Source organism: Protobothrops mucrosquamatus, unplaced genomic scaffold (genome assembly GCF_001527695.2).
Source record: "Protobothrops mucrosquamatus isolate PMUCROS unplaced genomic scaffold, P.Mucros_1.0 scaffold2532, whole genome shotgun sequence".
Taxonomy (NCBI): domain Eukaryota; kingdom Metazoa; phylum Chordata; class Lepidosauria; order Squamata; family Viperidae; genus Protobothrops; species Protobothrops mucrosquamatus.
In genome coordinates this window covers 144,573-156,693 of record NW_015388593.1, presented here as the reverse complement: position 1 = coordinate 156,693, position 12,121 = coordinate 144,573, and the positions used below count along the sequence as shown (strand labels likewise).

The window sequence follows — 12,121 nt, the reverse complement described above, 5'->3', positions numbered from 1 at the left end:
TTGAGATATTTGCTTTTCGCCATTCCCACCGGTTTATTCTAAGAGATCTCCTCTCCCTGTGGATTACATAATAGTAGAAGACTATGTGGGAGATGTAACTCGCTCCTCACTATGGTCAAAGACTTCACCCTGGATTTTGTCTTTTCACAGATCGCACCAGAGTCACAGGTATCATGTGCTCATCACTCCCGTGTCACCGATCAGAGCCTGGATCCTGAAAGTCTAAGACACACCAACCTGTGCTTCAATTTCTCCTCCTTCCCCGCATTTGAAATCTAATCTTTTCTTCTCCTTATTTCCCTCTTCCCTGGCTGGTGCTACTCTAAAGTAAGGTTGCGTGCCCACTGGAATCATCATGATCTACGTTGTTCAGAATAGCTGTCTGGTCTTCAGGAACCTGCCGGTGACAGAGATCATCCTTCAGAGCGGAGAGGCGGGCAAAGGGATCCTGGCGAGAGTGTCTCTTCTTCTTACGTAGACAGACAGCTTCGTCAGGCCACAATACCTGAGAGTTAGGATGAGGTTGAACCTGGGAGGCAGAACCATCTGGAGGAGAAAGCAAAGAGGAAGAAGGAGTTGGTTAATCTCTGGTACCGGTCTTACGAGAGGACATTAACTCTTTGCAGTTCTCTCTTTAAGCCAACAAAAAGCAGGCTGGCCTCACTGTAAATTAACACACACACACACACACACAACCTAAGATATCACCAAGCTGCAGGTATGAGAAGCTTGAGCTGTAGGAATGTCAGCAAGGAAGGCACGGAGATGGTGTTGGTGAAGATGAAGATGATTTTCACTCATACCAACATGGTGGCGGGGGAAAAACCCCAGCTCTAACGATTGCAGCAAGATGGATAAGCCTTAAAAGACATCATCAAGTAACAAAAAAAAATAATTTAAAAGAGGAGGAACCAGGAAAAGTTATTGAGGAGCAGGGGTCAAAGGGAGGATGGACTATGAGAAGTTTGCATGAGACCCTCCCCACCCCGGGAAATACTGGCTATAGGGACTGAGGTTAGGAGAACTAGAAGCTAGTTTTGGTCTAAGGCAGTTTTCTCCAGCCAACCATCGCCGGACAGATGGAACACCTCATCAAATACTACAGCCAGGATGGCCATTGCTAAGAAATCTGGGATCTGAGGTCTACACATCTACAAGGCACCCAGGATGCAGAAGGGTAGCCAAAGGAATGAGGCAAAACTCAAGGAGATGTTTCAGTTCTGAAGAACCAAGCTTAGAGGGTCACCCAACAATCTCTATTATGGGTTGCCCCCAAAACCACGTAGCTACGTTCAGGCCCATAGAGAGAGAGAGAGAGAGAGAGAGAGAGAAGCAATTCCCATTACAAGTCATTGACTTCAATGAGCATTGTGCCAGGTGGGGGAGGGGCAGCGGGAGAGGCAGGGGAGCGAATCTGGTGTTCCTCGCACTCACTGCTTTGTTTTTTGGATTTCGACTTTTTTGGCTTCTTAATCCGTTGGTATTTCAGAGCTTCGAGCCTCTCAGGTGCGGCCGCGTTCCGGGTTGGTGATGGACGTCTTCTAGAAAGACAAAGCAGAAAGCGCCATCAGTGGCCCCCTGCCCTATTCTCTCTCGAGGGAGGGTCTCTCTGCTGGCAAAGAGGGCATGTCAACCTCCACCTGGTCTGCCACGGGGAAGGAAAAGATGGTGACAATCAAAGCAGGGTGGATGCCAAATCCACCCTATCAGCTTCTCTGCCGGAGGTGAATGTAGCATCTTACCTCCTTGGTTATTTTTATTTGTTTATTTTTCCTCCCCACCCCCATCCCTACATTCCAAGGTAACCCCATCCAACGCGGTCCTTCCTTTAGCTGGAAAACTTCATTTTCCTGTTCTCCTGATCAGAACTACTTAGATCAAACCAGGCAAAGGTTATAGAAAGGACACTAGGCCTATTGTTCGTGGGAATAGGGTCAACCTCTTGAAACCATAGCTGAACTATGGTTAAAACAAAAGGAAGGAAACAAAGCCCAATTAAGGCTGAGGGTCTGGGCCTGAACCATCTGCAGTGTTAAACAGAGGAAGAAGAAGAAAAGGAAGAAGGGTTAAAAGTGGCAGTTTCTAGGCTGGTTCAAGGCACTTTTTTGTTTTTGCTAGTTGCAAGAGTGAACATCTTTCAGAAAAGTCCATGTAAGTGTTGGAAGAGATTTTTAGACGTCTACCAAGAACAGATGCATTCACAATAACACATCCTTTAAAAGAGGGGAGAAGGGGAGGTTCTGTTGAGAGGAGACCCTTGAGATTGCCAATATATATTCATGTCCTTTATGCGTTTGCAGTGATTAGCCATACTCGTTACATACATCACAGTACACAGTTCAAAGAAAGCTCTTACAAGTTGCCTTCAGAGATTAGATTGCAAACAGCAGATCCTACAGACAAGGATAGTTTATGCAGCAAAGTATGCATACAAACAACTGCATTTTCACACTTCAGTCTCTTTATGGGCGACCACAACTTAAGGTGCAGCTGATGGGTCTGCCATAGGCAACACCACTGGATCAATGTAGCTACAACACGTGTTATCTAGAAACTGCTGCACCAGCCCAGTCCATCTGCAACTGTAGAACTCAACTAGCTATCTTCTGCATTACAAACAAGATTTATGGGTTTTGGTTTCTCAACACACCTATATACAATCTATTATTTACACTCAGGGTGTAGGCCCATGTTCTTCTGCCACAATGTGGCTGCTATTTACCCAGCCCTTTAGGCCAGGATTTAATGAGTTGAAAAAAAAATGGAAAAGATTGGTCCAAAACCAAGAATCACTCTAACAATTGTGGTTTGTGGTAATTCTTCCGAGCTGAGTTCTTTATTGTTTCACGTCTATATACAAAAATCTTGCCGAACTGAGGACTCTACTACTATCTACATATACTATGTGAATGATTACAGAGAGGCTGTCTCTTCACCCTCTTTTTCTCATACTAATATTTGAGCTAGTTGTCTCTTACTCCTCTGAAATACACCCTTTTCCTCCTCTTGGGGATCATCCTCCTCAGTATATTCCATCACAAAGATGGAATAAATGTTCTTCCAATTACAATAGTATCCCAGTTAGTCAAAGAAGAAATGTATCCAATGCATCTTCCCTAACATCCTCGCACTGGTTTACGAAAAGAGGATAGATCTTATGTATAAAAGTGTGGAGGTGGTATAGCCAAGTTTTCAGGCAATGGATTTTTAAATTTTAAATCTCTGAGATTTCCTGGTAGATGGTTGATGTCCCAAAACATCAGAGGAGAACATATGATTTTCCATCTTCAAAAAGGGAAGAATGAAAAGGTAGGAAATTGTAGACCTGTTATCTTAATGTCTATGTTAGGCAAGGTCTTTGATCAGATTATAAGCAGTAAGTACAATGGTGCCTCAGTACTCAATCTTAATTGATTCCGGGAGGTACGATGAGTATCAAAAACGATGAGTACCAAACAAATTTTCCCCACAAGGAATAATCTAGTGAATCACAAGGCAACCAACACTGGTAAGTTCTATCTTGTGCATTGAATAACAAAAAAACTATAAGTAAAAATGCATTGAGTACCAAATTCAATTAGTTTCAAAGTAGTTGCATGCCAAGGTACCACTGTACTGTGCTTGAGTAGGCATGCTGCAATTGACAGAACACTTGTTCATTAATTGTCCAAACAAATCTTCTAATTGTCTCAACTAATTTTCTTTCCTCCTACGACTAATTTAGTAGATCAGGAGAATGCCATTGACACAACATAATTGGGCCTCAACAGAATGCCTCATGGTTTTTTTAAAAAAATGATAAAACATATGCTAAATGATACTACTATTAGATGGACTCACAGTTGGCTGAATGGCTACCCTCAAAAATTACAGATCAGCTTACAGCAGAGATGTTCAACCTTGGCAGCTTTAAGGCTTGTGGACTTTAATTTCCCCAGCATGGCTGGCTGGGGAATTCTGGGAGTTGAAGTCATAGGTCTTAAAGTTGCCAAGATTGGACATCCCGGCTTACAGAAAAATATCAAATGAAATGCCAGAGGAGTCTGTCGTGGGCCCCTTTGCTGTCCAATATTTTTATCAATGGCTAGAATGAATGGGGGAAGTTAGACGTTTTTAAGAAATTAGAAAATTCTTAAGAAGTTTGCAAATGAGACAAAGCTATTCTGGATGAAAACCAGAAGATTCAAAAAGATCCAGATAGGCTTGAGCAACAGACTGAAATGAATAGGATGGGAGACAAGTAAAATTCTGCATTTAGGTTGAAAAAAAAAATCTGAGCTAATTAAATGTAATTCTACATCAAGATCAACAAAGAGAGAGATTAGTAACTGACATTTTCTCAGAGATGACATAAGATAACCAGCTATCAAGAGGGAGATGAGAGCAGAAAAGAGACTTAATTCAATTTTGTAGCTCTCCTGATTCTACAAAGATGCCTGAAAAATTAAAAGATATCTTCCTGTTGGCTGTGAAACAATCAATCAAATAATCAAGAAAACCGCCTTTGCCCAGTAGATGATAAAAGGAACTGAAAACTCATGTATTAGCTGCCCTTTCTTAACATCAGATAATAAAAGTCAGCCACTAATTAAAAACAGTTCCTAAGAAGGCTTCAAAAAGGTGCTACTCTTTTCAGATTTGAATGAGTACTCGAAATAAGGGGAATTAACTGTGCCTATCAGATATCTCTTTTGCACAGGACACCATGTCTGATCAAAAGGAATCACAGACTTAAAATCTATCTTCCAGTGAAAACTCAAATACTGAGTTTTGCAATAAATTCAGTCTATTGCTCTATAGTTCCCAAACAAAATAAAACAATGGGACAGAATTTGGTCAACACGATATAAAAAGACCTTGAGACTCTAGAAAGAATGAAGAGAAGAGCAACAAAGATGATTAGGGGACTGGAGGCTAAAACATACAAAGAATGGTTGCAGGAATTGGGTATGTCTAGTTTAATGAAGAGAAAGACTAGGGTGACATGATAGCAGTCTTACAATCTCTGAGGGGTTGCCACAAAGAAGAGGGAGTCAAGCTATTCTCCAAAGGACCTGAAGGCAGGACAAGAAGCAATGGATAGAAACTAATCAAGGAGAGAACCAACCTGGAATTAAGGAGAAATTTCCTGACAATGAGAATTAATCAGTGGAACAACCTGCCTCCAGAAGTTGTGAATAGGATTTTCTGCCTGAGCAGGGGGTTGGACTAGAAGACCTCCAAAGTTTCTTCCAACTCTGTTATTCTGTTAACTATATAAAAAACATCTCAGAATAAAGAGAATAAATAACAGATCTCTCTGTGAGCGAACCTCATATGCAATGAATGAACTCCCGTATTATGCATATACACAGCAAATAAAACACATGAGTAAAATCCTATTTGGAGGGGGGAAAAGATTTAGTTTTAAAGCAACCCTCCCTTCATTAATACAGTTAATTGATTAGTCTATGCCTTGGACAAGGGAATGTGAAGGTTTTTTAATCATTTCAATTAGCACTGTTGCGTCTCTTGGGGAAAAAAAAGAAAGAAAGAAACTGTATATCAGGATATTTATCCTGCAGATAAGTAAATTATTTTTGCAGGAGCCTGTCTTCCAAACTGATAAATCATACTTTACAAAGGGCAAGATTTTCTTACCCAATTCACAATAGGTTGGCTATTGTGTTATAGCGACTATAAATTTTGTTTGTACTTGCTTTCTGAAATACATACCAAAAACATATATATCTCCAAGAAAATTTCCTGAGCAATGAAAATATAAAAGGACAGTGCTGCATCATGTCAAAACAGTAAAACCAACACAAATAAAAACATCCTTGGAAATGTATAGCCAATGTAAACAATAGATTATTGTTTGTCATTCTTTTCCCTTTGCAATAGTTGTGGGTTTCCGGTGACTACATTGTGAATTTCTTTGATATTGCTTCTCTTTCTCTGCTACTACGGATTTAATATTAAAAATATTTCCTTATTTCCTACACGGTTCCCACCAAGTTCCTGTTTAGAACCCTTTTATTATGCTTGAGTGACACCTCTGGGAAAAAAATATTGTTTCTCCCGATAATAAGGGATGACAAAGGAAACTAGGCCCATCATAAAACACGTTTGCATTTGCATCACGAATATTTGTTTTCTCCTTTGTTAGAATCACAACACTTCAATTACACAAAGGTCTTTGTATGTTCTAACCTCACTGGTTCAAGATCCCTTCCAACTCTCTTATTCTGTTAAAGCTATTTTCTGCTATGTACCCTTCACCCCATTTCTGTGACTCTTCCTTCTGGCACAGGCAGTGGTGGGATTCAGCCGGTTCGCACCACTTCGGCAGAACCGGTAGCTAATTTTTTGTTGCCCAGGCCCAGAATGGACTTCCGGAAGGGGCATCCACACAGAGAGTCGGTTGTTCACATATTTGAATCCCACCACTGGGCACAGGGGCCTTGAACCATGCTGAAATAAAAGATTCTACTCATTTGCAGAAGAGATGACTACTGTAGAAACCCAAGCAATGAACCAGATCTAGTAACAGCATTCCCACTCAAGACTAAGTGTGGTTAGTTCTTCTGAGATGCGGCCTTGTTCAAAAATCCCACTATTCCATTAGTCTACGTACGGTGCACAATTTTTGTCCAGATCCCCCCCCCCAAAATGGGGAAAAAAAACCCTCCATTAGTATGTTAAATCTGTTGCAGGAACCAGCTGTTTTATTTATTTGTAGGAACCAGCCATATTTTTTTTTCAAGCCAGAAAAAACTGGAAGGAATGGTGAGAAGTTGCATACTCCTTCACCTCCGAAGAGAGTTCCAGTTGCAGAAGGAAACCAGCGTGGAATTTAACTTCGGAAATGACGACTTTTCCAATGTGACCACCTCAAATCGGTGAACAGCTTGGAAAATGCGCAGAGACCACCACCACCACCACCACCCCTTAAAAAGGTCTGCCAGCCACCTCAATCGTCAAAAAGCAGCTACTCTTGGAGAAGGACGGTTGCATAGCAATGGGCAAGCTGGACTAATGAGAGTTGCTAAAGGAAACAGCAAGGGCGCCTGCCCCACCCCGGACACACACACACACACGCCACAAAGCGTTTTGCTACTGCCGTGCCAGCTCCACCACAACCAGCACCAGCACCAGCAATGAGAGAAGGACAAGCCGAGAGAAGAGCAGAGCACGTCCCCTTCCCCAGCTTTGCGGGATCAGCACAACTGGCCTACATGATGGATTTTTTTTCACCATGCTGGCAGAAGAGAGAAATGAAGGAGAGATGGAAGAGAAGAGAGGAAGGAGAGGAGGAAGGCTCACCGTGGCGTGAGGAAAAAAAAGAGAGAAAGAGGAACGAGAAACAGAACGAGGGCAAAACGTAATAAAGGAAGAGGAATCACAAATCCAAAAGAAAAAAAAAAGGAAAGGAATTAACGAAGCACTCAGACGAGAGAACTCACAATTTCTTCAAGCCAGAGCAACTGTGAATGGCATGCAGAGTCCTGACAACAGAGAAAGCCTTTAAAGGGGAAAACTGGTTTCCTTCCAAAAAAAGAGACAGACAGACAGGGAACCTCATACTCCAAAGAAATACACCGGAGTGACAAGGGTTCAGGGCACATACAAGGTCTTGCCAGCCCCACTGCTCTAAGGCTAGGAGCTGAGGGGCCATCCCAGTTCAGAGACAAATACGCAGGAAGAGAGAGCAGAGGGTGAGATCCAGGGATAATCCAACTACTTCCTTTGTGGCTTTGGGGTTTTGATCCGGGGGAGAAGCAGAGAAGCCCAGCATTGGTTTAGCGCATGCTGGCAGCAAAGGGGGGGGGGGGGGTTGTGGAAATTTGCAAAAGAAGAAAAAAGAAAAAAAAACATGGAACTGACCTCCGCCCCCCAAATTCTGCTTTCTGAGAAGTGTAGCTGAAACCTGGAAGAAATGACAACTTTTTTGGCCTTAGGGATGCTACAGTTTTGGTTTTTGAAAGTGCCTGGGCAGTTTCAGCTGAGTTCCCTGTAAGACTGAGAGGCAAGCAAGTAGTAATTCCAGCATCTTGGTGCCCTGTTCATACAAAATTGGAATATAGATAATCCTCGTTTAGTGACCGTTCAACAGGCCAGATAAAAAAGTAACTTGGCGAGCAATCCTTGTCTTTACACAGATCTGTAAAGCTAAAGAAAGCTGAATTAAAGTCGTAAGCAGATTTGGATGTTAAAGAAATGAATTATAACAGCTGCAAGATTATTGGTAGCCCAATTTTGGAAGAAGGACTCTTTGCCCACTATAGAAGAATGGATGCTTAAAGTGTCAAATTTAGCAGAAATGGCTAAAATTTCCACTTATTTGAAGGATCAGTCACAAGAAAGATACATCTCGGTCTGGAGAAGATGGATAGATTATATTCAGAATAAATATGGGACTAAAAAGTTTCATTTGGGTTATGAGTAAACTCTAGAGTATTGTTATTATTACTAGTTTATTTTAATGGAATTTGTGTTAGTTTTAATTATATGATATTATTATTATATTTTAATATTAGTATGGTATTGTTTAATATTTAGGTTATGAATATGTTTATTATTGTGTTTAACTTTAATTTGTTTAAATTTGTGTTAAAGGGGAGTTAAAGCGTATTATGGACTTGGTTATTTTAATAGTTGGTTAATGTTAGATAGATTTTGATTATTATATTTGTAACCCTGTGTTCAGCTCTGGGAAATGGGGGAGGGGGAGGGTGGGGTTTTGGGGTGGGTATGGGGGTTTATACTGTAATCTTTGTAAAACTTTTAATAAAAAAAAAGTCGTAAGCACAGCTGGCTTATTGGGAAGGTAAACTGAGGCAGAACCTATTTCGCTATCAGTACCCTTCTTTCTAGAAAAAGGCTTTAAAAAAAATCCTAAAAAGAGATATCCAGAAATCTGCCAGGCGATCTTTCAAAAGTCTTGTCCAAATTGCTTTAAGTCCCATATGGGAGGGAAAAATGGATTTGTTTGTGTGTGTCTCTGGCACAGGAACTGAAGCTTTGACATAAATTGTGTAAACTGTCTCTTGCTTCCTCTTTTATGGCAGCATAAAACAAGGGCTAAGGAAAGAAAGACTAAAAAGGTTTTTTTACTAGCCTGGTTATAAACCCTTCACCATGCCTTCAGCCCCTGGCAACTTTCCAGAGCCCACTCATAAAAGAACAATTTAGCCTGAGGGGTGGCTCTGTGCTTTAATGGGACCTCTTAAAACAAACCATAATGGATAAAGAACGACCACTTTAGTCTCTTGTTTAGAAGCACTGATCAATGTTGTAAAATACTCAGGGCTTTACTGCTTGCAATATTTCAGTCTTGGGCAGAAGAACTGGGGGATCAGGACTCTTGACCAATAACCTCCATCACTGGACGTTTTCAAGAAGAGACTGGACAGCCATCTGTTTGGAATGGTATAGGATCTCCTGCCATAGGCAGGGGGTTGGACTAGAAGACCTCCAAGGTCCCTTCCAACTCTGTTATTCTATGTTCTACCATGAAAGGCTGGTGGTTTAGGATTTCATCCAAGACCAGTGGTGGGATTCAGACGGTTCACACCACTTCGGCAGAACCGGTAGCTACTTTTTTTATTGCCCAGGCCCAGAATGGACTTCTGGAAGCAGCATCCACACAGAGAACTGGTTGGTCACATATTTGAATCCCACCACTGTCCAAGGCCCACTAGGTTTTTAGTGCTTCATGATTGAATGGCTTTCAGTGGCCATTTGGGACGTCTAAACAGGAAAAAAAAAAAATAGGGTTGTCTCAAAGATGCTTTTCCAAAACAGACAACAGGACTTTCTTGGGGTTTTTTTTCCCCCTTGAAAATGTTTTGCTTCTCATCCAAGAAGCGTCTTCAGTTCTGACTGAAGTAGGGCCCCATTTCATCTCTTTGAAAGCCGAAGCAAGAAGCATTGACTTTAATAGTCCCTGTGTAGTCCTCGTAGATTCAAGTTTCTATTTAATCCCAAAGTAAAGTTCATAAGTGGTCATCCCTGCTCTACCAATTGGCTTGAACCAAAGAGGGGAGGGAGGGGGGGAGGGACATCCTGTAGCAGAAGAGAAACCCCAAAGCCACAAAGGTTTGTGTGTGCAATAGTTTGTCCTAGTTTTTGCAATTCCTTATTCCCCTTTAAAGGAAAAGAAAAGGGTTTAAAAAAATAAGTAAAAATCAAATAAGTAAATGTTATTGGGGAGAAGCCCCTCTCACGTCCCTCCCGGACCCCTCACCCCAACCGAATCCCCAAACCCCAGCACCATCCTTCCAGACATTGATCACCCTTACCTATTGAGCTGAGGAGTGGCTTGTCTCGACAACACTGCCCAGATAGCTGAGATTAATCAAAAACAAAGCAGTTATCAACATCCGCAGGGAGCCAAACTCCACAAGACATCAGCAAGTCAAAAGGGGAGGGGGAAAAAATCAAAGGAAAAGCGAGGGAGGAAAGAAACCAAGAGACAAACAAACAAACAAACAAACATTGCTGGAGAAAGTAAGGGGGGAAAGAAAGGAGAGCTAAAAGTGTAGAGCGCTTCATCATCAATGCAACGGAGGATCTAGTGCGAAGGACTTCTCAATGCTATGGACTGGCTCACTCATTGCCAGGTTCCTCAGGCCTTCTTCCCAAAGGATCCTGGGAATTGTAGTTCCATCAGGAGAAAAATGGCTGACATCATTCAAGAGGATCTGAGGCCATCACTGCAGATGGTAAATTGCCCTCCACCCTCTAAGGAAAGCCCATTTAAAGTTTTATTTGTGAAGCCACCAGAGTGGAGTCCCTGTCTAGTTCAGGGCTTCCAAAAATGTAACTGCAATTCCCATGATTCTCTGGGGGAAGCCATCATCACTAAAGGGACCTGAAAGCAAATATAACCTTCATGGCATAGACAAGGGCCAAGGAAACGCTATGTCCTCCAGATATCATTGGACAATATTTCCCATTGTTCCTGATCACTGAGACTGGGGCTAATAGGAGGCCAAAAATCAACAAGATCTAGATCAGGGGTCTTCAAACTTGGCCCTTTTATGATTTGTGGACTTCAACTTCAACAATTCTGGGAGTTGAAGTCCACAAGTCATAAAAGGGCCAAGTTTGAAGACCCCTGATCTAGAAGGTCCTGTATTCCCCACCCTTGCACTAGAGAAGCCTTCCCCACCTGGGGTGCTGATGGGTGGACTTCAGCCTCCAGAAGCTCTTCAGCTAAGATGGCTTTGCTGAGAATCCTAGAATTCATCAATCTGGAGGTAGACAGCATCAGAAAGTGACATTTTCTTGGTAAAGGGCTTTGGTGTGACCATGGATCCATGAGAAGGTCCATGAGGTCCTTCATTCCCAATCAGAGAGGTGGCGTTCACTGCTTTTTCTCTGGTTGCTTTCAAAAGCCAAGAGGTTGCCCTGTCCTTTTTGTGTGCGTATGTCTCTCTTCTCCTATAGTCTGAATCTCCTGAAAGCAGCATCCCATAATTGTGCTGATTGCGTTCATTAATGAATTGGGAGCTTCCAGGCACCAGATAGTATAAATGAAATGGACAAACAGGAAGCGTTGCAAGGAGAATGAAAGTCAGCCACCCATGCTGCGCTCATCGCATTGCAGCTTCTGCTCCTGCCAACTTAGCAGTGGCAAATCCATGCTTGTTCCCATCACAAGCAGACCACACCTCCCATCCTTTACTTCCCTTTCTCTTGCCCCCTCCCCATCCAGATGGCACAATGCCCCCCACTCGTTTCCAGAAGTCCCCGGGATCAAAAGGGGAAAGCACGGTGATACAACTCCACTACATCAAGAATCAAAACAAAAAGCTGCATCAGCAAAGACAACCAACATGGGAAGCACTGCCGTCAGAAAGAGGAGCAGAGGAGAGAAAGAAGAGACAGAAAGAAAGAACACTTTGCCTGGTGCAACGCTGGTACCTGAGAAACCAGCTGCTGGAGAGAAGACCAGCTCCAGTCTCCTTTCGTGGTCAGAATCCAAGAATGTTGACTTCACTGTGTTTGGGTTGGGTTGGGTTGGGTTGGGTTGGGGTTCTAAGTTGACGTAGGGTTTTAGGGTTCCCCTTCTCCTGGCAGTTTGTTCAGAGGCTAAAGCCCTGGGTGCCTGCTTGGACAAAAGCTGGGTCAAAGT

The 12,121-nt window shown here is 42.4% G+C and overlaps 1 protein-coding gene across 1 annotated transcript in view; it reads right to left on the bottom strand.

Annotated features, from left to right (window-relative positions):
• Positions 1-322: 322 nt before the first annotated feature.
• The window catches only part of IGSF9B (immunoglobulin superfamily member 9B), a 125,428-nt gene continuing 113,629 nt past the window's right edge, over positions 323-12,121 (bottom strand). The window contains exons 20-21 of the mRNA XM_029285925.1: positions 1,435-1,541; positions 323-546 (exon numbers count right to left, since the gene is read on the bottom strand). Coding sequence (XP_029141758.1) covers positions 323-546; positions 1,435-1,541 — 331 coding nt within the window. The remainder of the gene's footprint in view (positions 547-1,434; positions 1,542-12,121) is intronic.